General features: G+C 38.9%; 2 protein-coding genes and 1 long non-coding RNA gene across 4 annotated transcripts in view; 1 reads left to right on the top strand and 2 right to left on the bottom strand.

The window, feature by feature from the left end:
• The window catches only part of LOC143721338 (uncharacterized), a 135,603-nt gene extending 123,165 nt beyond the window's left edge, over positions 1 to 12,438 (bottom strand). Inside the window, exon 1 of the long non-coding RNA XR_013196716.1 lies at positions 12,178 to 12,438. This is a non-coding gene — a long non-coding RNA (uncharacterized LOC143721338). The remainder of the gene's footprint in view (positions 1 to 12,177) is intronic.
• Positions 864 to 19,207, top strand: ubald2 (UBA-like domain containing 2). The gene is made up of 3 exons (XM_077211627.1): positions 864 to 1,323; positions 9,343 to 9,396; positions 16,435 to 19,207. Exons 1-3 carry the CDS (start codon positions 1,204 to 1,206, stop codon positions 16,792 to 16,794), a joined length of 534 nt encoding a protein of 177 aa, XP_077067742.1. The 5' UTR covers positions 864 to 1,203; the 3' UTR covers positions 16,795 to 19,207.
• Positions 19,208 to 21,939: 2,732 nt separating this feature from the next.
• The window catches only part of LOC143721323 (glutamine-rich protein 2), a 39,300-nt gene continuing 37,606 nt past the window's right edge, over positions 21,940 to 23,633 (bottom strand). For both annotated transcript variants that reach the window (XM_077211608.1, XM_077211606.1), the window contains one exon: positions 21,940 to 22,577. In XM_077211608.1, coding sequence (XP_077067723.1) covers positions 22,429 to 22,577 — 149 coding nt within the window. In that variant the 3' untranslated portion in view covers positions 21,940 to 22,428. The remainder of the gene's footprint in view (positions 22,578 to 23,633) is intronic.

Genomic DNA, 23,633 nt, shown 5'->3' on the forward strand with positions numbered 1-23,633 from the left:
ATTCAATGGGTTCGATACGTTTTCTGGTCTGCGGTGACACGCGCATATGATCCGCTCTGTGTATCGTGTCTCTGGACCGAAGCAGACTGTGTTCACGCTGCGGTGTTTGTGTGACACTAACGTGAAACCAGAATTCATTCACCCCCAATGGAAAGCATATTTACACTGTCTGAATCGTTCCCTATCCCCTAGGTAGTGCACTATGTCCCATTCACCATGTTATTGTGTGAACAAGTGACCGATTTCTGCCGCAAATTCAGCGTCTATTTATACTGTAAGGGGCGGGGCTTCCGATTCTAGAGAGCATTTGATTGGACAGAACATCTGATGAGAAGCTGAAGTGCAGAGTGATGTCATCAAAATCACTGGTCCATATTGGCAGAAGTGAGAGACTGTAGGTTTTGAACGTTACATCTTCGAAATGCAAATTTTGTCATTGTTTTGTAGCACACATTAGCTCATAGATAACAGTAAAGCCCCTTTCACACAGTGCGTAATATTGCTAGAGTGCCCTCTTGCTTTTGTCCATGTGGATTTGATTGGATGGTTGTGGTTTACTATTGGTGGATCTCATGTGAGTGACAGGTTGCCCCGCCCTCATGCCAATAAACACGTCATCTGAGAAGAGATGAGATGAACTGTGGGGGAGGTTACTATGATTACAGATTATGAGGCACATGAATAATTTATAATAAACTGCAATATACCATTAAAAATAAGAATAGTCAATTTTTTTTCATGGTGACTATAGTTAAAAGACTCACAATGCCCAACAGACTGCAGTGCACACTCACAGTATAGGCCTAAGCGTGTGTCCAGTGAAAGCAATGTAAACAGAAAGTATTCATCTGAGCAATAACTCCGCGATGCCTTCCTGCTATTCTGACCAATGCCGATCGCTAGCGTCCAACCAAGCGCGACGCGTTGCTTTAAATTACGTCACTTGAGACGATTGGTAATTTGTCGATGGACCAATGGGACGCCCGTGTATACTCGCTGTTTTGGCTCTGTAAGCCAATCAGAGGCCGCGCTCGGGTTTGTTGTTAGTGATGATGATGATGATGACATGAAAATATTTGTTGTTACTGGAAAGGAGAGCGAGGACGGAGAGAGTGTGAAGCAAGCAAGGGCCTCGCTTTCAACGAACACAGTGCTACACACATCGCACGGAGATTTCCGTTCACGGGAGTCGCGGAGGAGCGAATGTCGGTGAATATGGACGAACTGAGACATCAAGTGATGATTAACCAGTTTGTTTTGACTGCGGGCTGCGCGGCGGATCAGGCGAAGCAGCTTCTGCAAGCGGCGCACTGGCAGTTCGAGGTAACCGTCGATCAATCATCCTCACCAACACTATTCACATACTGTATACTAAGTTAGTCTTCAAAACCGCAGATCACTAGAGGCGGACTGAGATGTTTCAATGTGTGTGTTCGTTCAAAGCGCCTTTTCATCGCGCCGGTTGCATTCACCGCGTTATGTAAAGCCACGTCGCATTTGTTTGCTTGTAAACAATGAATGAGTAAAGCGTTTCGTGTTGACCTAATGTTTTCGTGGCTTTCTAAGGGCTAACGTTAGTGTGCTGTTAGCCTGTTAGCCGGTCTGAGGCAGAGCAGCTTTGTGTGTTTGAATCCCCTATAAAGCCACGAGCAGCTCTCTGAGATTATCTGTCTGATGGAAGTGTGTGTGTGTGTGTTTTATAGTTATGTAAATTAAGGCGAAGGTGGTCAGGGAGTGTTGAACCTTCTTGTTTTGAAGGCTTATTCAAACATGTAAATGGATATATTGATAAAGAGGTGGATTGATACAGAGATAGAAGGTAAATTAATGGATGAATGGAAAATTTGATGGGTAAGGTTAGATGGATGAAAAGATTAGTCAAAAGAGGTACATTTATACATGTATTTGCATTTATTCATTTGCCAAATGCTTTTATCCAAAGCAACACTGAATTCAGTGTATATTTTCTCAGTTCATGCATCCATTCATTGGGAATCGAAACCCATGACCTCGGTACACATGGATATAGAGATGGGTGGATAGACTTAGATATGACTAGACATAACCATCGTACATTTACTGAAAGTATGTGAACACAACATCACACAAAGAGATGTTTACATCAAAGATGAGTGCAACAGACAAAATACTGCCAGACAACCGTGACGAAAGAACAGTACAGAAATGGTGCAGCTTAGTGTTGCATTTCTTGTCAATTTCTATTTGTTATGGTGGTTTATTAAGAAGTGTTTTCCAGTTTTATGGCAGCTCACATTTGAAGTGTCATGTGGTTGTTTTGAGTGTTTCCTGTAAGGAAGAAGTGTTTGCCACAAACGGACATGCCTCCGAGACGATCTCATCAGCAGTGTTGCAACACACACAGAGAAAGAAAGAGAGAGAGAGAGACCGTTTCTTTTATTTACATTCCCTCGTGAAAATTCAGACAAATAACCCAAGCACACTTTAATCATTCACATTCTCTCACGTGTGTGTGTGTGTGTGTGTGTGTGTGTGTGTTTTGTTCCTGTTGTGGTTTTTGTTAGTAGGTTCATTGTGTTGATTGTTTGAAATGGTCCAGTGGTTGAGTACAGGACACACACACACACACACACACTGGTTTGACTAGTTAATGTGTGTATTGTCTATAAAGTACACATACGTGTAGTAAGCCAATGAGAAAGTCAGTTCCCTTTAGCTCAACCCTAGGAAGTAGGGTAAAGTTTACTCTGGTGTGTTTGGACTCGAATGCTGCCTGTTTTTACAAAGAATAGTGTGTGAAACCGCTTTTATTGATAACGGTATCATAACTAGTGTGCTATGCTGTTATCACATGACCTCATTACATGGACATTTCATTTAGGAAGTGGCGTCCAGTTATTTTGCCAATCTAAACTTGATGTAAAAAATATAATTTCTTTTGGTAGACTAAACAAATAAAGAGGCAGGAAAAAAACTCTTTTCACATGCATTTATTTTCATAGCAGTGAGTTTTCAGATTCAGTCTAAACTGCAGCGCACACTTAGCCTAGTCAAACCAAAAATTATGCAGACACCAGATATAATTGTATATATATATATATGTATATATATATATATATATATATATATATATATATATATATATATATATTAATAGTGGGTGCAGGACACTATAGTTCATTTATGTAAGCAAGGATCACAAAATTAAGTAGGCTAAACTGTGAGACATTTGTGAGATGAAACGATTCATAAACCTAAGAAACTTAATTCACACTTATAACGAATAAAATAGGAGAAATGTTAAAGGCGTCTGAGTACATTTTGGTTTGATCGTGTATGATACGATAATGTAGTTATCTTAATAGTTGATGCTCTTGGTGTGAATGGGCCTTAATGTTTTCATGCTGTGCGTAGTATACATGGTGCACAGCACTTGTTTATCAGGGCATACTGGTGTTGTCATAACTCTTTCCTCATATTCTGTGGTTAGTGTTTGTTAACTTTTACTGGTGTGTGTTTTTTTTTTATGGTGAAAGAAAGGAAGTCAACCACACCTTCACTAACAGACACACTTGTGTTTGCATTCTCAGCATTGACGTTCTCCATTTTATCCTGAAGTATCGGCCATGTCCAGATGGTTTCTCAAATGTATCTCCTTCTGAGTTGAACAGGTGGTGTAACAGGGTCTCTCTCTCTCTGGTGTTGTGTAGTAGTGGTTTGATTGATTGTACCAAGTGCATGTCTAGGACAAGTGTCCCCTTTGGATCTCTGCGGCTCTTGTACAACGTATAGGTTCGGTGACAGATGAAGGGGTCAGAAAGCTTGCTCTTAACCTTCTGATCTCATTCTGTGATAACATCAGGAGCCCGGGACAGCCAAAGCTTAAACGCTGTGGAAGTATGATCCGCCGTCGCCTGTATTTTAGTCTCGGGAAGCTTTGAATATCAACGTAAAGTAGGGGTGTAACGATACCCCCATGTCACGATTTGATACATATCACAAACTCATGATACGATATTATTGCGATACTCCAAGACACATGATAAAACGTTAACAAAAAATATACTGTTGATTAAAATTCTAAATTTGGTTTAACATTGGGGTGTAAATGAATAAGTTTGGACTTGGCGCTTGAAACCTGCGCCAGGATAAAAATTCATGATTCTGAAGCTGAAAACATAATTATTTTAAACGAATATGCTTGCATTCTTTCACTGACTAGATATTTAAAATAACGTAGGCCACTTTTACTGGTAACATAAGACTTTTGGCATTATCAGGACCCACAAATATGCAATGCATTATTATACATCATTTTCAACATTTTATATATATATATGTGTGTGTGTGTGTGTGTGTGTGTGTGTGTGTGTGTGTGTGTGTGTGTGTGTGTGTGTGTGTGTGTGTGTGTGTGTGTGTGTGTGTGTGTGTGTGTGTGTGTGTGTGTGTGTGTGTGTGTGTGTGTGTGTGTGTCACTAAAACTCTTTTTTTTTCCCACACACAGTAATATTTATATTGGATGAACTATACACAATAGGCTACATATATCCAGGATAAATATTGTACATATTGTTGCATTTTTGTATTGCGATATATTGTGACACGATATGTTGTTACACCCCTAACGTAAAGTCTTGCCTAGTTTTTCCTGGAAAGCACTTATTCCAGAAATCTATTACCTGAATTTCCATGGCCTGTGTCTCTTGCATCTGTGGCGGACGCAAGTGCAGTGTTGTTGTGTTGGTAAAACCAAAGGATGAATGATGAACCTGAATAAACCGGAGAAGCTGTTGCCGTAACCTGGTGACAGTGGTAAACATCTGACGCTAGTACTATCACAGTTCAGAAACAAACAATGTGGAAAAAGACCTTCTGGAAAGGTTCAAATCAAAGGTATGTCGGGGCCAAGCCATCAAACCAAGTGTAAAAACAGATTCACTGACATTTACGAGTGTTTGTTGCTAATCCCAGAGCAGTGTCCGCATGATGGCATATTGAGTTTGATTCGCCGTCCCTTTCTGCACATAAGTGACCTGGTTTATTGTGTTGGTTAGATGGCTCTCTGTGGGCCACTGTAATGGCGGAAATCAGCAGCATTTGCAGGGAGACTGGACTCGACACACAAAACCGACTAGAAACTGACAGTAAGCATAATTGTCAATTGTGTCCCTTGATATTGTGATTGTAATTTACATTATAATGCTTTTGTGGGCTACCTGAATGCTTTCTGTATGTAGGCTACACGTCAAAAACAAGCTGAGAACCGTATTTAAATTAGTTTATTGCGATTTCATGCATCGATAAATGAAGACAACGGCTTAACAACTACACATTGGTCCTGCTAGCACGAATAACAGAAATGTAAAGAAATTGTACATAGAAAATGACAACGCAACAAAATTGATGCCGTCACTGACTCTAGGCTTAAAGGATTCGTTCACCTCAAAATGAAAATTTCCTAATAAATTACTCGCCCCAATGCCATCCATGATATCCATGTCTTTCCTCAGTGGAAGAGAAAATAAGTTTTTTGAGGAAAACATTTCTGGATTTTTCTTCGAATAATGGACTTCAATGGCAACCAGCGTTTTGAAGTCCAAATCAATGCAGTTTCAAAGGTCTTTGAAGTGCTTGAAGCGGCTGTGCACGATCGCAGCTGAGGAGGGGGCGTCTTATCTAGCGAAATGATAGGTTTAAAAAAAATAAAAATAAATAAAAATAAATATATATATATATAATATATGGGTACGCACATGTAAGGACTAGACGTTTTCGCTAGATAAGACCCCCCTCCTCAGCTGCGATCGTGTACAGCCGTTTCAAGCACTTCAAAGACCCTTGAAACTGCATTGATTTGGACTTCAAAACGCTGATTGCCATTGAAGTCCATTATTCAAAGAAAACAGATGAGAAAGAAAGAAAAGTTTTAATGTTGTTTATATGTTTATGTGGTGTTTTTAATGTGCTTTAAGACAAACCATGTATAAGTCGACACCATTGCTTAGTATTTTCTCATTAAAACTGCAGTGAACCAAAGACAGTCTCAAAAACGCGGTTTGAAATCGCTGGTGTTTCTGATGTCACAAAACTACCTTGTAACCAATCAGGTCAACGTGTGATAGTCAACGAGTGGATCTCTGAGCTGGTGTGAGTGAGTGGAGGCGGGATAGTTAATACATGTTCATTAATGAATACACATTTGCATATTCATAGAACCGCGTATACTAAATGAGGCAAAGTTACATTCAAGCTATTTTAAGGCATGAAGTTTAAATGTCATTTTGATGATCAAAGATGAGTTTTAAGGGATACAATTATTGACTACAGGGGGACTTTAATTAAATAAAATTCATTTAATTAAATTATGTGAACTTAACAATTCCACAACTTGTCTTGTTCCACAACTTACTTTGTCGCATGAAGTTTGAAATTCGCCAAACGACAGTGTGACTGCACCTTTAATCTGTAATCAACAAAGTTCTTGATCAGTTTGTTTAAACAATATTTTTTTTGCTACCTAGCCAAACAGCATTTTCGGCCGTCTGAAGGCCAATTCATGCTACACAACAGATTTCAACCAATGCCGGCAATCACCAGATTACGGTACATCACTTTTATGACATTCCACAACCCAACAAGTGCCGATATAACATGTTCAATAGAGGAAACCAATCGCTGACCAACGGCGACAGGGGTAAAGCACTGATCTGACAAAACTCGACAAACTTGTCTGTTGTCATCGGCTTCTGTCGCAGTACAGCTTTCATGAATCCAGACCTTTCAGCCTGATTCACATTGCATTATTCTCGTCAAGAACTGCCCATGTAGATTGGAAGAGACCATTTGATTGGAGCATTATGATATTTATCGTCATTATACAATCTGAAATCAGGTGTAATGTGCAAAGAATTAGCTAGTTTGATATCAGAATGTGTTTCAAATAGGGATGCACGATATATCGGCCACCATTTTGGTATCGGCCGATATATGTTCATTTTAAATGTTATCGTCCTGATAAGAAAAATTGGCCGATATATTAAAGCCGATAAATTATGGATTATTTCCTTCAGTTGAGACACTTCAGATGCGCACTGTTCGCCGTGGTGTTTTTGAATTGCTTGAAATATGATTGGAATCACTTCAAAAAAGGAGGAAAACAGTTCCGTGCAACATGTGCAGTGCAGGTCTGTCTTATAGGCTACATAATATTATAATGAGAACATTAATTGGGTGTTTGGGACATGGGTTTTAATGGTAAGACTTTGTTTTTGTAATCAGGCTTTCAAAAATTATTTAAAAAAATGAATTTAGATTTATCGGCTTTCGAATATAAAATTTTTCATATTGGTGCATCCCTAGTTTCAAAGATAGATTTTTACGAACCTTCAAATTTGTTGTCTAGGGTTTACGTTGGGAAGCTCACTGTAACAGCCTGCAATTTTAAGACCAATAAAAACCTTTCCACCTCCTAATTCCCAAGGCAATTAGATTACAGCTGTCAGATTTTTTTTTTTAGTAAGTTTTTAGCATTTTTGTGTGCAAATATGCATCAGGTAGTGCATGAATAATCCCAAATAATCTCACCAAACAGGGTTCGACTCATTGGATGCCGGGTTTGTACATTGAGGAACCCTCTTTTAGCAGTTAGTGCCAGTGTTAATACAATACAGATGCTCCGTGTTACAAGCGAGCATTGTTTAGAGCCATAACCGTGTGTGTGCAGTCGGAAGTGAGCAATAGTCCCGCACTTAAATGAGAACAATCTCTGTACACATGATGGCGTTTGTGGGAGGGACGGAGAAGATTTGACGACAAAGAACTGTGTGGTTCTGTAGCAGCGGAAACAATGGCGGATTGGCGAGTTCATCTTGATATGTGTGTCACGTCAAGCCGCAGACATTCCTGCACTAGCCGTGGCTGTTGTTAAACAAAACGAGAGAACAGGAGAAAGACTGGAGAGGGGGAAGGGGCCGGGTGGGGGATGAGAAGAGGGCGCTCAGTGTGAGGGAAGCGTTACCAGACGAGGGGTTGAGGGACAGAAAGCCAGACACTCGTGTGTTGGGCAATATTTTGAAACCATGACCATTTAAAGGCCATGCGTTGAGTTCAGAGATGCTCTGAATACGTGAATCATCAGCAAATCCTACTCGGAAAACATTGATGCGATACTCTTGGCTTGACGCGGTGCTCAATGAATCATTTATTCAAAATAGATTGTATATATCCAATGACTTTAATGGAAAAGTCAGCTCTCCTGGTATAATGAAGGAAGAGGGTTCATAAAAAGATGAAGGAAATCTAGAAAAGAAAACCTTTGTTTGTACGTTGGCATAATACAATGTGAGAAACTTGCTGAAGAAAAAGAAACATTAAACATGAAACAATGTCATGAGTATAATTATAAAATATAAAATGTCAGATGATTGAGTCAAGTAATACGTTTTAATCAAGCAATTTCCCTTGAATATATGCGAGTGTGCACATATTTTTGGAAGTATGATGAAGATGTGTACACTCGCATATATTCAAGGGAAATTGCTTGATTAATATGACGTGTAGAGTCAGAAGAGCTATTATATCCCTCAAAAGTCTCTGGGTTTTTTGCTCAGTTTATCATCCACGAGACTCAGATGCATTATTTGAGGCATCATTGATGTTCTTACTACAAACAGCGCTACAAAACCCAAGTGTAAGCAGTAGTAATCCATGTTGGGGAAAGTTACTTTTAAAAGTAATGCGTTACAATATTGCCTTATTCCCTAATAAAGTAACTAATTGCGTTACTTAGTTACTTTTTGTGGAAAGTAATGTTACGTTACTTTTGCATTGCTTTTTCTCACCTAGGCTGGGCTTGCTTGTTTTTTAATAATACAAATAAAAAGTAGTTTTTGGCTAATGTAAAGGCCATTTCACACCAAAAGTGAAATGAATAACGAGTTACTTGCGCTAATTGGCCTATATGAAAAAGTAACTTCTTGTAAATTTAACAGTAATGCAACACTGCTTGTTAGTTACTTGGAAAAAAGTAATCGGATTACATAACTCCAACACTGGTAGAAGTAGTGATGCTTGTCTTGGGGAGCAAAACTGGTTTGCCCAGGTGTTTGTTTGTGTATTTTTCAATCTCACATTTTTCTGGAGCTCTGAGCCCGCATAGTGTATCAGTAGCTAGAATGCTGCACAGATTGCATGTGCCGATTTAGAAACCCTCTTTTAGATCAGCGAGTGCTTGAACCGACTGACCCGTGGCCTGGAGGAGGGAAGAGAGAGGGACGTTTCCAAACCAGAGTTCCTCTGCCCATTCATGTTGTACCACAGCTTCCTCCGTCTCATCCCCATCTCTTTCTCTCTCTCTTTCCACAGACGGCTTTGAGCTCGTTTTTCCAGGAGTCCAACATCCCCAGTCATCACCAGATGGTAAGTTTGTTTAGCATGAAAAAAAAAAAAAAAAAAAAAAAAAGCTATGTCGTGTTCAACATCCTGTCATTGTCATCAGACGGCCCCGTTCTCAACATAGCATCTGAGAGAATAATGAGGGGCTGAACTTCCCGAAGACCACAGATATTATTAAAGAGCCTGAAATACACTAGTCGGGGCTTCGTAGACAATGTTGTCAATTGTTTTTCATGACCATTCACAACTTTTATTTCTGTTGCAGCGTAATTTCAGTAAATGGCCTGTGTGGAATAGGAAGGAAGTTTTGGGTTGTGAATTTTACTGTTTGCACAGGATTAGTTTTTATTTTTATTTTATTTTTTATTTTGATTAATTATCCATTTTCTATTATGGATCGGTTTTAAAACTTACTGGTTCACACGGAACACGTTCCCGCGTTGAAGTCCTGTTTTCAGACTTTAGCCCTATTCGGACGGGACTAGTTTTCGAAAGATGTGCAGGGACATTTTTTATTTTTTTTTATAAATACTGCAATATTCCCAAAAACAAAATAAGAATAGACTATTTTGATTTCATGGGGACTTTAAAAGAGTATCTAATACAGCCTGAAAATTTTCCGGACGTGACTCCCACTCATGTATCCTGTCTTCCTGGATGATATTATAAATTATTTAAACACTGATTTGAGGATGTGTTGGACAAAACCCTCTGCGATGGGAGCAGATCTCAGCCTCAGTCATATGGTCTGGGGCTTGATGAAGTGATTTTTGTGTCTGTACACACACACGCAGCTGTTTTCTAGACCTCATCAGACGGCTGAAACATGAGCCGAGCCGTTTCCTCTCGAACAAAAACAGACGTGCAACCGCTGTTCTTCAGTCTGCCGAGGGTTACGCAATCAGTTTCTCTTCTTACAGAACCAGTCCCCATGGACATGTCGCGATATGATTCTTGCAGTCATGCTGCGTTTTAAAAGCTCAGCGTCAGCCTCCACCCTCGACATGTGCGTGCCTGAATGTGTTTTCCTCTCCCTCTTTTAATCTGGCTGTATGTGAAGAGAGTGTGTTCGAGGAAAGCAGAGGCAGGAAGCGTAGCTGTGTTTGTTTTTATTTTGAGAGCAGCCATTACATCATGCAGCTGGGGACCATATATGGACAAGGGGGCGGAGCAAACCCAAGAGCAGGATCTGATTGGATCAGAAGCATTTGTGTGCATTTGTGCTATTATTATAGTGTGTCTGTATGATACGGATGCAGTCAGTACAAAGGCATTTATAAACGCATGGGACCCATTTCCAGAGGGCCACAGATGTCACTTCCGTTTTGTTCTCAACACAAAAAGTACAATTTTTTTTTTTTACAATTTGCAGTAATGATAAAGTGGAATGTTTTGTTTTACATAATACATAGTTTAGTAAGTAATAGTAAGTTGTCAGCAGCACCAGGGCTATTATTGGCCCACGCCTGCTTCAACTCTCTCTTGAGGCAGTGCAGAGCCCTATAGAGAGTCCCTCTGGTCTCAAACAGGTCCTTTGACAAGCTGTATCATGTTTACATCACACTGTCATGACTGTCCTTGAAAAGGAAGTCTCATAGCAAAACACTCCACCCTGCGTAGTTCAAACCACTCACTGGAGCCCGTAAACCTATACACTGTTCGTCAGCTCAAATAGTGTTTGTTTTATGTCGGCGCTCTTAACTTCCACTGTGGTAATTGACCCTTCGCTAAGCCACGCCCGAAAACCGCCACTGGCCAATCGTGTCTTAGCAACCGTAACTAGGCGCGGGGAGGTCTGGCAAGCTTTCAAGCGAGGGAAACATGTCGAAGCGTTGTGTGTATGGATTGTGCAAATCTAAAAGTTTGGACGGGGGAGTGGAATTTTTTTACTTCCCGAAAATCTAAAAGCCAAGGGGGGAAATGATGTGTGTGGATCAAGCAGTGTGGGAGACCCCAATCACAACTGTCGACAGGATTAACAAAAAACACCTAACGTTATTGCTTGGAAGTTGGAAATAATTACGGTTCTTTGTTCATAATGCATATATTTTCACGTAAAATAAGACGATAAAAGACAAGACGGAGGCTCACTGACATACTTTTTTGCTCACTGACATGATGTCATTATGTTAATCGACGGCCTAACGTTACTACCCCAATCCGATCGCGGCTCTCCCGGTGTTAGTGTTATTCCACAAGATTTATGGATGAAGTGTTTGATTTATAATTATTAGAATATAATTTCACTTACCCTGCTGTGCAGGAACATAGCTGTTCCTCAATTTGTGTGTTTCCCATTTCGAATGGTCAGCGTCTGAGGCGGCTGCTGCTTGCGCTGGGACGTTTTAGTTTCAATTTTTATGAAATTATTCTCTAATGGGTTGCATATTATGTCGTGGATATATCCCTCGAATGCACACTGCAGTCCCCTTTGTCTTGCTCTCTCAGATATTTCACGTTCGCCAAAAATTACTAATTATCTCATTGGGAATGTCTGACACCGGTGCATACACACTGTAATAGACGTGCCAGGCGCGAAAGCCTGACAGGCGTAGCAACAGTAACTAGGGAGGGCGGGGCTTAGCGAAGGGTCAATTGATAGCTTTTTTGACAATGCTGCTTAAAAATTCTTATTATTAGCGACACCGGTGGCCATTAAGTGAACTGCAGCCAGCAACTAATTGCTCGCACTCGTGAACACGCATAAGGCTGAACGTGATTCGATCACGCATAAGACTGAACGTGATTCGATCCCTGAAGCACTTTTTCATTCTTCACTTAGAAGTAAAAATAAGTTGTAAATACCTTTGCAGTGATCTACTGTTAGCGAACATCCCGACGCCATCCACGCTTCTGAGAGCCACTAAAAGATGAATATGTTAATATGTGCTGCACGTTTTCCGCTCAATAACAAAATAAACACAACGAAAAACGATAGCAGTGAGAAAACAGCAGTTCAGAAAGCATCTGATCATGGTGATGTGGATGTTTGCATCAGCTCTGCAATTCACCGGCATCATGTCGACAGATGAGGTCATTAAATTCACACTGTTATGATAGTTTGATTATAAAGTATATTTGAGACTATATAGATCTGCAAATGAGAGACTATAGTTTTATTAATCCTTTTTCTTAGCATGAAACCTTGACATTACAGTACAGAACAGCTCTTTCTCCTTCGCTGTTATCTTGAACCTTGTATAAGCATTCATTTCATGCGTCACTGAACGGAAGAGAGGCTCTCGGGATAGCGTAAATGTCATATCCTTTTGATTTTCCTGGCAAAAACGTCCTGAGACCTTCACATAAATATCAGTCTACAGGCTTTAATGGACAACCTAGGAATTCAGGGAAGGTCTCTTTTTTTTTACTTTTTTTTAAATTTATTTTTTATAAAGTTTTTTTTAATACTGATTAAAGCTGATTAATACATGAACATTCTTACATATAGCCCCTTTAAGGCTATTTCAAACATCACGACTCGTCTCAGCTTTTTAGCTCAAATAATCGCTAATATTTGTCTCAAATTGTCCATGTGGATTTGATTGGATGGTTGTGGTTTGCTATTGGCTGATCTCATGTGAGTGACAGGCTGCTCCGCCCCCACGCCAGTAAACGCATCATCAGAGAAGAGATGAGCTGCAAGAGGGAGGGGAAGTTATTTAGATTAAAGATAATGAGGCACATGAATTTAAATGAATAATGATGTGCACGGATAGATCATGTATAATAAACCCTGCAATATACCATTAAAAACAAGAATTGCCATTTTTGATTTAATGGTGACTTTAATGTAAAATAGTCCTTCATGTAAAATGTAGTTTAATGGTATCTAAGTATATTTCTGTTTAATAATTCCAATAAATTACTATTATTAATGTCTTAAGATCTTAAGATTAATCTAAAAAACAAAAGACAAACAATAGTTTCATGAAGCCAGCACAGAATAAGCTTTAAAAACTTATTAATAAGGCATTTGCGTGATGACTGCTACTTGTTGAATTGCATTTTTTTTCTATTGATTAATCAAATTACAACGATTAATTTTGCCAACTGCAAAATTAATCAACTACATTGAAGCTAGGTCTTCAGTAGCAACTGCAATGAAGCTAGGACTGACTTTATAATTATGTAAATGTTTAAATTTATTCATCTATTTATGAAAACGCATAAATTCGTGTTACCTAAACCTTTTAGCGTTTTTTCCCCAATTGTAAGGACCTGCTTTTGTTGTCTGTAAATGTGATGAAATGTAGAAGTATTGCACCATTAAAAATAGCTTGTTACTGCGAAGAGCTACAATATTTTGGAAACTGCTACTATGCAAATTTAGTTAGTCCATTGATTTTGAAAACGGCCACTGGATACTAAAATATGAAGCAAAATACAGAATGTAAGATCTGTTAGAGGAGTGTAGTGTAGTTTTCCAGTCACCGTTGATGTCAAATGTTTTGACCTTTCAGTGTTTATATCCACACTGATGACCTACTTAACAGACTGATGTGTTTTTGTCCCGTTGACCCTCATCAAAGCTGCTCAACCGAAATTAAACTCCATAAACTCCTGTGTTACAAACCCTTCCTCCTCTTATATCAGTCAGCTGATCACACACTGTGTGTGTGTGTGTGTGTGTGGTTATTAAAGGAGCAGTTATCAGGAGCTCAAACTGCTGTCAATTATATGTGTCCTACTTTCCTTCATAACAGCAGAAGGACAGACTAAGGCCACCAGTGCAAACATAAACTCAGGCTTTATGGGAATCACGGGACTGATGCTCAGCACAATGTTGTTGAGTTTGAACTTCTGACCCTGCTTACTGAGCATATACCTGAGTTTAAGGGTCCCATAAAGCCTCATCTGCGTCTGACATGCGCATCTGTGTGTGATGTAGATGATTGCAGACTTCACGTCGTATTATAACGCAACACAAACCTCCTTTTCCAGACCACTGGAGAAAATTCCTTTTCTTTACGGAAAGGTTAGCCAATCATAAGAGTTATTTAAGAGTTATTAATGGAAGTCTTATAGGTAAAGGAGAAAATTCTGCCGATATCTTTTTTCTTTTTGTTGGATGTCCTATTTGTTAATTTTATTCCAAATTAATAAATGCAATCAATTTATCACTTAAAACTCGGGTTTGATCACCAAAATTACATATTTAAACGTTTTTTACCTTGAAAAAAATTCGTCATGCCTTAGCCCTAAAACAGGCAACGTGTCTCACCAGATACATAGTTTTTGTTGTCTTTTTTGGGGCATAAGAATGATTTTTTCATCAAATCCTTTATCTCTTTTGACAGCCTGGTCTGTCTTGAGTATGCTGGTCACATGATTTGCTTCAAATTTTTTGTGATCAATTAGTCAGCCTGACCTAAATCCAACATGGCTGCCAGTGGTGCAGAACATTCAGATTTTGTAAATATATATTAAACTTACTTTTCCTCTGAAAAAAAAAGAAGAATTCTACTAACATCAATTGTGAACATTGTTTTAAGGTGTTGAAGGAGAAAATTAAGTAATATGTTATTTAGCACGTTTTGAAATGTATGTGTCTCCTGAGACACGTTGCCTGTTTAGGGTATAAAAAAGGGATTAAACTAGCTCTATTTAAAATGCACTATTCAAACTTAAATGATTGTAAACTAAACTTTGTATTATGTAAAACAAAACATTCCACTTTATCATTACTGCAATTCAAGAATGTTTTGGAATATAGACCTAAGTTTGGTCTTGTTTTAAAAAAACAGTCAGCAGATTATTGCTGAAGTGAAAGCACTTCAAAAAATGAAAGTATGAAAAAGTTAAGGAAGTTTAAAACTTACATTAAATCAAATATACTGTACTTAATATTTATTCTTTTTTACAAAATATATATTTTACAAAATATTTTTTACTATAAAATTACTATAAAATCAAAGCCATATATCTCCATATATCTATAGTTGTGTTCCAAATTTAAAAAGTTGATATCACAAAAATTGAAGTTCCCATGAGATTTTGTTTAGGCATAATACCAAAAATGGCCACCGGGTGACTTACATTCCATTGAATTTAATTGTATGCATTCTGCCATAACAAATTAATACATTTCTGTCCAAATATCACTTCTGTCACAAAATATGGAACCTTGAGACTCAGACCTTTCCGACAATATGTGTTTTGTCAAGATTAGAAAAGGTTTTGATCATAAATTATGAAACATGACGATGCCCAAAAGGGGAGGAGCCCATTAAAATAATTTAGAGTACCGTTTCTATGGTAACACAACGTCCCCGGGTTTCACGGGCTGAATCTTGAGTTCGTAAGCTTTTCAATGATATATAATTTGTCAACATTAGATCAGGTGAAGTATTGTTTTAAACATACAGTGGCAGTAACAGTTAACAGATTAATGACTTGGTCCTTTTTTACACCCTAATCAGGCAACGTATCTCAGGAGACACAAATCATAAAATCCTAAATATATCAAATTTAAAAAAAAAATCTTTTGAATATGTTTTATATAAGTCCAGATGATATAAAAAATGAAATGAAATATTTTTTTGCTTAGCATTTTCCACCTGTTTAAGCGTTAAAATAGCTTGAATGTAACTTTGCCTCATTTAGTATACGCGGTTATATGAATATGCAAATTAGCCCCGCCTCCAGTCACTCACACCAGCTCAGAGATCCACTGGTTGACGATCACACGTTGATCTGATTGGTTACTGTAGTTTTGTGACGTCAGAAACACCAGCGATTTCAAACCGTGTTTTTGAGACTGTCTTTGGTTCGCTGCAGTTTTAAGGAGAAAATACTCAGCAAGAGTTTTGAATTATGAATATGCACATTGTTTGTCTTAAAGCATATTAAAAACACCACATAGACAAATAAACAACATTTTAAATGCTTGATTTTCACCACAGGGGGACTTTGATACATTTGTTACCACAGTGTCTTTCATTTCAAGTAACTAAATGTTTATTTTTAATGGTTTTAGCTTGAGTTAACTATAATAACCCTACATGTTTTAGACTGGAGTTTCCACAAACTGATCTGATGATTGTGTGTGTGTGTGTTTAGATGTGCACTCCACGCAACACTCCAGCCACGCCACCCAACTTCCCCGACGCCATCACCATGTTCTCCAAGCTGAGGACGTCCGAGTCCACCGGCGCTGCTTCTGCCCAGGTGTCCATGGCGTGTTCCCCTCCTCCTCCGCCCACACACTCCTCCTCACAGGGTTTCGGCTCCTTCTGGGCCTCCTCGCCGCCCAACCAGCCCGTCTGGCTGCCCCCATCCTCTCCCACCGGACACCACACACTCCACCACCACCACCACCACCACCACCACATGCACCAGCCGCTCACGTGGCCCCCTGTGTCCCAGCCCGGCAGCGGCCCGCAGACGCCCGTCGCCTCAGCCCTGACCGGCCAGAGATGAGACTCCCGCGCGGGAAACACTCAGAGACTTTTGGACGGCCGAGGGGGAAAGACACGGTACTCCTTCTTTCAGTTTCCTAAAGATGAACAATATCTCTCTTCCTTTCGGAGATCTGTTTTTTTGTTTTGTTTTTTTGTGCGTTTTTTTCTATCTACCGTCGATTTCATTTCTAGTCCAATCCTGGGAAAGAACCACTATGAGGAAAAAACGAAAAAAAATTATGGAAGGTATGAAAAGAGACGTTCAACTCTCCAACAGCAAATTTTCGGTCGTCGCTCTGTGTCGGAGACACGCACTCGCAATAAAGCGGCCGACGGACCGCAACGATGAAGGGCGTATCATGTGGTTGTGTTGTTCTGCGTCCCGGGAAGAAGAAGAAGCAGGAGGATGTGTTTCTGTAGAGGTAGTTGTTCTGTTGAGTTCCTAACAGAGGCTGTTATATGACTATCGTCTGTTTGTTCCCAAACGCACATGGCCTCAGACATAACGGAGATGCTGAGTTGAAGTTATTGTGAATCATAAAAAACAAATCTTTGTTCTAGATATAAAGGAGAGGAAAAAAAACAGGAAATGACCAGGAACAGTTTTGCAATAATCCTGGTCAGAATTGTTTCAGATGAAGACGCCCTGATTTCGTTTGGTTTATTTTTTCAGTAATGATGACTTGAAATACAATGTTTGTTTTTGTTTGATAAGTTCCCAACTTTGTTTGTTTTTGTTTGATAAGTTCCCAACTTTTATCGTGTACATCAAGAAAGATTATTGTTTAAACTGAAACTGTGGTGGAGAAATACAGACTCAAGCTTTATAAAAAAAAGTTTTTTTTGTTGTTTTTTTTCGCAGAAAACTAAAAAAACGTCCTGTTTGTTATGTAAAGAGCAGTGTGATGTTTTGAGGTCCAGCTCATGGGATCCACACTGCCTCTGATCGTGTGTGTGTGTGTGTGTGTGTGTGTGTGTGTGTGTGACTCGAATACCTCACACTCTCTGCTGAACGCGCTGTGTGAATTCTGTGAAACCCATCCAACTGGACTCCGTTGACGAGGACTGGTTTAGAGTCACTTATTGGTGTTTCTGAAGGTATAGTGTGGGAAGGCCGAGTCTAGATCCGAACGTTGATTGGCCCGTTTCTTTAGTTTCGCATGATGTCACCTTCCCTTCATAAGTTCATTTGCCGTTTGACCTCGTTCGTTCATTTCATTCGAAGAGCCTGAAATCAAGGCTGTGAGGCGATACATGCACGCTCTGTGTCGGCCGTTTAGATGTTCTTTTCGGCACACTTTAAAAAAAAAAAAATACATCCAGACATTTTTTTTCCATTACTTTATAAATTATTCACAAAAGCAGTCTTGTGTGAATTGAGATTTTTAATTTGGTAGTAAGAATGGATTTATTGATGTACAATTAGTTTTACACAGACACACACACACACACACACACACACACACACACACACACACACACACACACACACACACACACACACACACACACACACACACACACACACCCAAGTATTTAAATTAATCTGTAAATGTTCATAAAACCATTCTTGGGTAAACTTTCACAATAATTTAGGCATGAATGTTTTTACGGACAATTTACAAGCATTTGCTCTGCTCGTTTTTTGATAAATGAGGTCCATTGAATCGCCTCACATCTTTGTCTTCATTTCCGTCTGTGTCTAATTGTGGCATGGGTTCGTTGAGAGAGGATTTTCAGAATTGGCCATTTTCATTTAATCATCAAGGGGTGATAGATCAGCCTCTGCATTTCGGCCCAGAAAATGCATGTGAAATGCGAAAAGTACCCTTGGTTTTAACAGATAATTGTTTGGTCTTCCAATTGGTTTCGCTGTTGTTCGCCATGTAGAAAGAAACCTAAAATGTTGGTCTCTGAAGGGTGAAGATTCGTGTTGTGAGAGAGTAAGTCACTTCCTGCTAAGAGGAATGTGAGTCTGAAGGTCTCGTCTCGAGTGCCTTGAGGTCCGAGCGCTCTCCATTTTATCCAGCTGTCGCTCTGTCTGAATCCCACAGGAACAGGACCGACTCTCTCAAATGCCTTTCTCTCCAGTCAAGCGTTGACGGTTTGAACAGTTGGGCTGCCGTAGATCTCAGAGCACCGGGATGTCATTGACAGCACTGGCCGGTGATTCAGTTGTTTGGGAACGTTTTTTGTTTTGGACTGTGATAAACACACACACACAACGGGTCATGAGCAATCCCTTCATCGAGGAAACCAATTAATTGGCGAACAACCTTTTGTATGGATTTCCCTCCTGTACTTTCTGTTCTTTTCCCTTGTTGAGATTTGTATTTATATGTCTAAAAAAAAAAAGCTATGATCCGAAACCATTTTGGAGGTCATCGTGTTTATATTAAGGTCATAATAAAAGATTTAATGACTAGTGTGAATCGTGTTATTTGTCTTGAAAGTGACTCGACTTGTGACTGAAACTAGGACATGCTTACACAAGTTCACATGCAAGCAAGTTCAGTGTGATGATGTAAGCCTGATGTATCATGATATGGTTCACCGTCGATCCAAACCCTTACCAACGTAGAAGATGTTTTGATGAACGTTCACACTGCTCTTTTCCAGACAGTTACAGGGAATGGGGCTCTGAAGAGGGAAATTTGCTCAGCTTGTTTCATTAGGCGAATTGTTCATAGCAATCATTCATAGGTTCATTCTTTTGTGATTTGATGCATTAAATTTGCACAAATTCAAGTTATACAGAGAATTTGTTGTGTAAACTATTTCCAGATCCTCTGTAAAATTGTACCACAGAATTAAAACATAATTCACTGTTCATTATGCTTGTTTAAGTTCAATGGTACAATTTAAACAAGAATGGATTTGCAAACTGTTTACACATTCTTGGTTAAATTTTAGGGTTGAGTTTAAGTGCAAATGTAATAAAAAAGTTAAAAAAAAAATATATATATATATATATGAAACCATTCCTGGGTAAATAGTTTGACTGTTATCACACACACACACACACACACAGACTTACTTAAAAAAAAAATGTGTGTGTATGTTATATATATTAGGCAGGCCTATATAATTTTGTATGTAATGTGGCCTCAACTAATATTGGCAACCTTGGTAAATATTAGCTAAGGCGGCTGTCAAAATAAATAATTTGTTTTTACCTCTTGATCTTTCATTAAAGGTACATTGTGTAGGAATTTCTCCCATCTAGCGGTGAAATTGTATTTTGCATTCAAACGAATTGTGCTGTCCAGCGCCTCGCTTTTTCAAATGCGTGTTGCATCTATGGTAGCTTGTACCAAAAAGCTATGACAGGATGTCTTCTAATAGAATAAAATAAAACTCTAATAAAACTCAACGAACAAACAAATGTTACAGTATGAATTACTGACTGACTTGCCGGGGGAGTGACAAGCGCCTTTCACTGCTCTGCTCCTCCGTTTCTGCAGCTTTCAGTCACGTGACCCTGACTCTGAACGAAAACCTACCCGTCACATGTATATAAAGATAATAAATTCTTCGTTTACGAGAATAAGTCAGATAATTGGCAGAGGTATTTGTACACCATTGAGGACATATTTATGAATAAAAATATTGATTTTAGATAATAAAATTCCTAAAAAAACTACACATAGTCCCTTTAAAAAAATTAACAAAAATCTAACCTTTCATTGAAGTAAAACATTTGAAAGTGGGGGGAAAATCACATTATGAAATAAATGTTTTTCTTCAAAACATGTTGGGACCAATTATTGCAACCTCCTTTCCCCCAAGAGAACAGCTCTGAGTTTTCTCCTATAATGCCTGATGAGTTTGGAGAACAACTGGCAAGAGATCAGAGACCATTCCTCCATACAGAATCTCTCCAGATCCTGCAGATTCCCAGATCCATGTTGGCGCTGCTTCTCTTCAGTTCAGCCCACTCATCTTCCATAGGGTTCAGGTCAGGGGACTGGGACAGCCATGGCAGAAGCTCATTTTGTGCTCAGTGACACATTTTTATGTTGATTTCGATGTTTGTTTTGGATCGTTGTTCTGATGGAAGACGATTATAAGGGACATTATAAGATTTCTAGCAGAAGCCTTTAGGCTTTGGTTTTTTATCTGTTGGTATTTGCTAGAATCCATGATACTATGTATCTGAAAAAGAAGTCCAGGACCTCCAGCAAAAAAATAGGCCCACATTAAAGACGACTCATTAAAGACTAATCTCTGCAATTCTACATCTGTGATCTTTGGAGAGTCTTTGGCCACTCAAACTTTCCTCCTCACTGTCCATTAAGACAATATAGACACACGTCCTCCATTAAGACAATATAGACACACGTCCTCCATTAAGACAATATAGACACACGTCCTCCATTAAGACAATATAGACACACGTCCTCCATTAAGACAATATAGACACACGTCCTCCATTAAGACAATATAGACACACGTCCTCCATTAAGACAATATAGACACACGTCCTCCATTAAGACAATATAGACACACGTCCTCCATTAAGACAATATAGACACACGTCCTCCGTTAAGACAATATAGACACACGTCCTCCGTTAAGACAATATAGACACACGTCCTCCGTTAAGACAATATAGACAAACGTCCTCCATTAAGACAATATAGACAAAAGTCCTCTTCCTGGAAGATTCATAACATCTTTAGTTGATTGGAACTTCTTAATTATTGCCCTGATGTTGGAAATGGGGATTTTTAATTCTTTAGCTATTTACTTACAGCCACTTTCTTTTTTGTGATGCTCAACAATCTTTTGATGCACATCAGCATTATATTTTTTGGTTTTACTCATTGTCATGGATGATTAAGGGAATTTGGCCTTTGCGTTTCCTCATTTAAACTCCTACGAAACAAGAAGTCATGGCTAGACAATTTCATGTTCCTAGTCACTCTGGTGTGCTAAAACAAAAGTGTAAATATTAATGGTAATATACTTAAGAGATATTTTACTCATAAGAATTTCGAGGGGTGCCAATATTTCTGTACCTTTTGTACCTTTTACCTCAGGTTATAAGAAGGAAAAATGGAAATGGTGTGAAAATGGAGGTAAATATACAAGGTCATCAAATGATTAGTTCCAAACAAAACTTAAAACAACTGCATTGTAATTCAACACAAGACCTCAATTATGTTTATGATGAAAGTTTAATGAATTGACTTTTTTTTATACATGTGTGACATTCAGTGCAATAATTCACTGCATATAGAAACATGCTTTCAACACTGGTGCAACAGTGGGACAGATTACCACCATTAACCGCTTAAACTGATTGACAGAAGCGCTGGTTTATTACGTTTCAAGAGGTAGATCAGAGCTAAAACAGACATCAATCTATTCCAGATACTTCATACTGGTTTGAACTGACTGAAAGCACTGGGTCTGATTCAGATCAACACTGCGAGAAGGTTAAGAACGGGAAAGCGAGTTACTAATCACATGGGACGACCAACAATATTTTATGTATTTGATATAACTTGACGTGTATGCATAAAAAAGTTTATTAAATCTTATTTAGATTGACGTTACAGATGAACACTCTGTTCACGAACAGAGCTTGTGTCTCGTCCTGCTGTAAACATTTCATTCAAACAATGGAGCGGCTCCTATTGGAGGAGCTCTACAGTGATGTCACCGGCTCATCTTCTGATTGGTTGAGGTCTATGTTGCGCTCTGTGGTGGTGTCATGGAACGAGGACTGGAGCGGGACGTCCTGCGACAGGCAGTCCATGGAGGACAGTGGTCGATCCCTCACTGAGATACTGGAAGCTGTGGTAGTGGAGGGCAGAGGTGAAAGGTTAAAGATCACTCAACTGCTTTAGGTACAACTGGAGGTCGTAAACCGGCAAATGTGTAAGGCATCTGTCAGACACTGACCTTTAAAAATGCTATATATATATAAATGAAATATACTTTTTTGCAGTAAAGTCACCACCATGACACTAGGATGTTTATACTAGAAATTACATTAAAGCATATGTTAGTTTAGTTGGCCATAAATGCTTGTCAGTTCATTCAGCAGTAACTGTAACCATATTTCAAAGGCAGTAGTTAAATGACATATAAAGATGTACTTAAGATATCTAAAGTTCAGATAATTGCATTTAATATGAATGTAAACTGTAATACATTTTTATATGGGAATAAACATGCAGTTAAGTGTCCCAAATCACATTCACATTCAGTTCACACCATTATATTATTACTATTATATATATTATTTCCATAATAAATACTCTTTTTAAAAGTATGCTGAATTGTACTTTTTTTACAGGGGAATAATCATCCATTTCTGTAGAATGAACAGTGTGGGTCGAGTCACACAATGAAATTTGATAATCTCTAACTTTAAAAATGAAAAACAGTGACAGTGCTACTTGCCTTAAACACCACTGATCATTTCTAGAATATGTTTTCATGCTTCATTGTACGCAATATTTTCACATATTTTACATTATTACAGCTCCTCTCTCCCCAGTCTGGTTGAACACGTCGTTTTTGATGAAGCCCCTCCTTCTGAAATTCGAAATGTGCTGGGATTGTTTAGCTGGAATAGTGAGTTGGGATTTGCAGCGCTTGGTTGAGCACGTGTTCAGGAAATGTCCCGCCCCTTCATAATCGCGAGCTCTACCCTGATGTAAATATTAACAATAACGTTAATTTCAAACCATTTTGCGCCCGATTCAGACCCTGACAATGTTAACGAACTAGAGGATCGTGCAGAGCGGATTTCAAGCACGGACCTTCCAAGTACGGATTTCACAGGGCATTTCAGAGTGGTGTGTTTTTGTATTTTTCTCATAGACATGATGTTGTCCACCATTT

The sequence above is a fragment of the Siphateles boraxobius genome, unplaced genomic scaffold (genome assembly GCF_051911475.1).
Source record: "Siphateles boraxobius isolate OS27281-9 unplaced genomic scaffold, OSU_SipBor_1 66, whole genome shotgun sequence".
Lineage (NCBI taxonomy): Eukaryota > Metazoa > Chordata > Actinopteri > Cypriniformes > Leuciscidae > Siphateles > Siphateles boraxobius.

Excerpts from the sequence above, each read along its gene's own strand:
- ubald2 (XM_077211627.1), top strand. The coding sequence starts at position 1,204 with ATGTCGGTGAATATGGACGAACTGAGACATCAAGTGATGATTAACCAG. Across the intron at positions 1,324-9,342 it reads CGGCGCACTGGCAGTTCGAG|ACGGCTTTGAGCTCGTTTTT; the intron begins GTAACCGTCGAT and ends CTCTTTCCACAG. Across the intron at positions 9,397-16,434 it reads TCCCCAGTCATCACCAGATG|ATGTGCACTCCACGCAACAC; the intron begins GTAAGTTTGTTT and ends GTGTGTGTTTAG.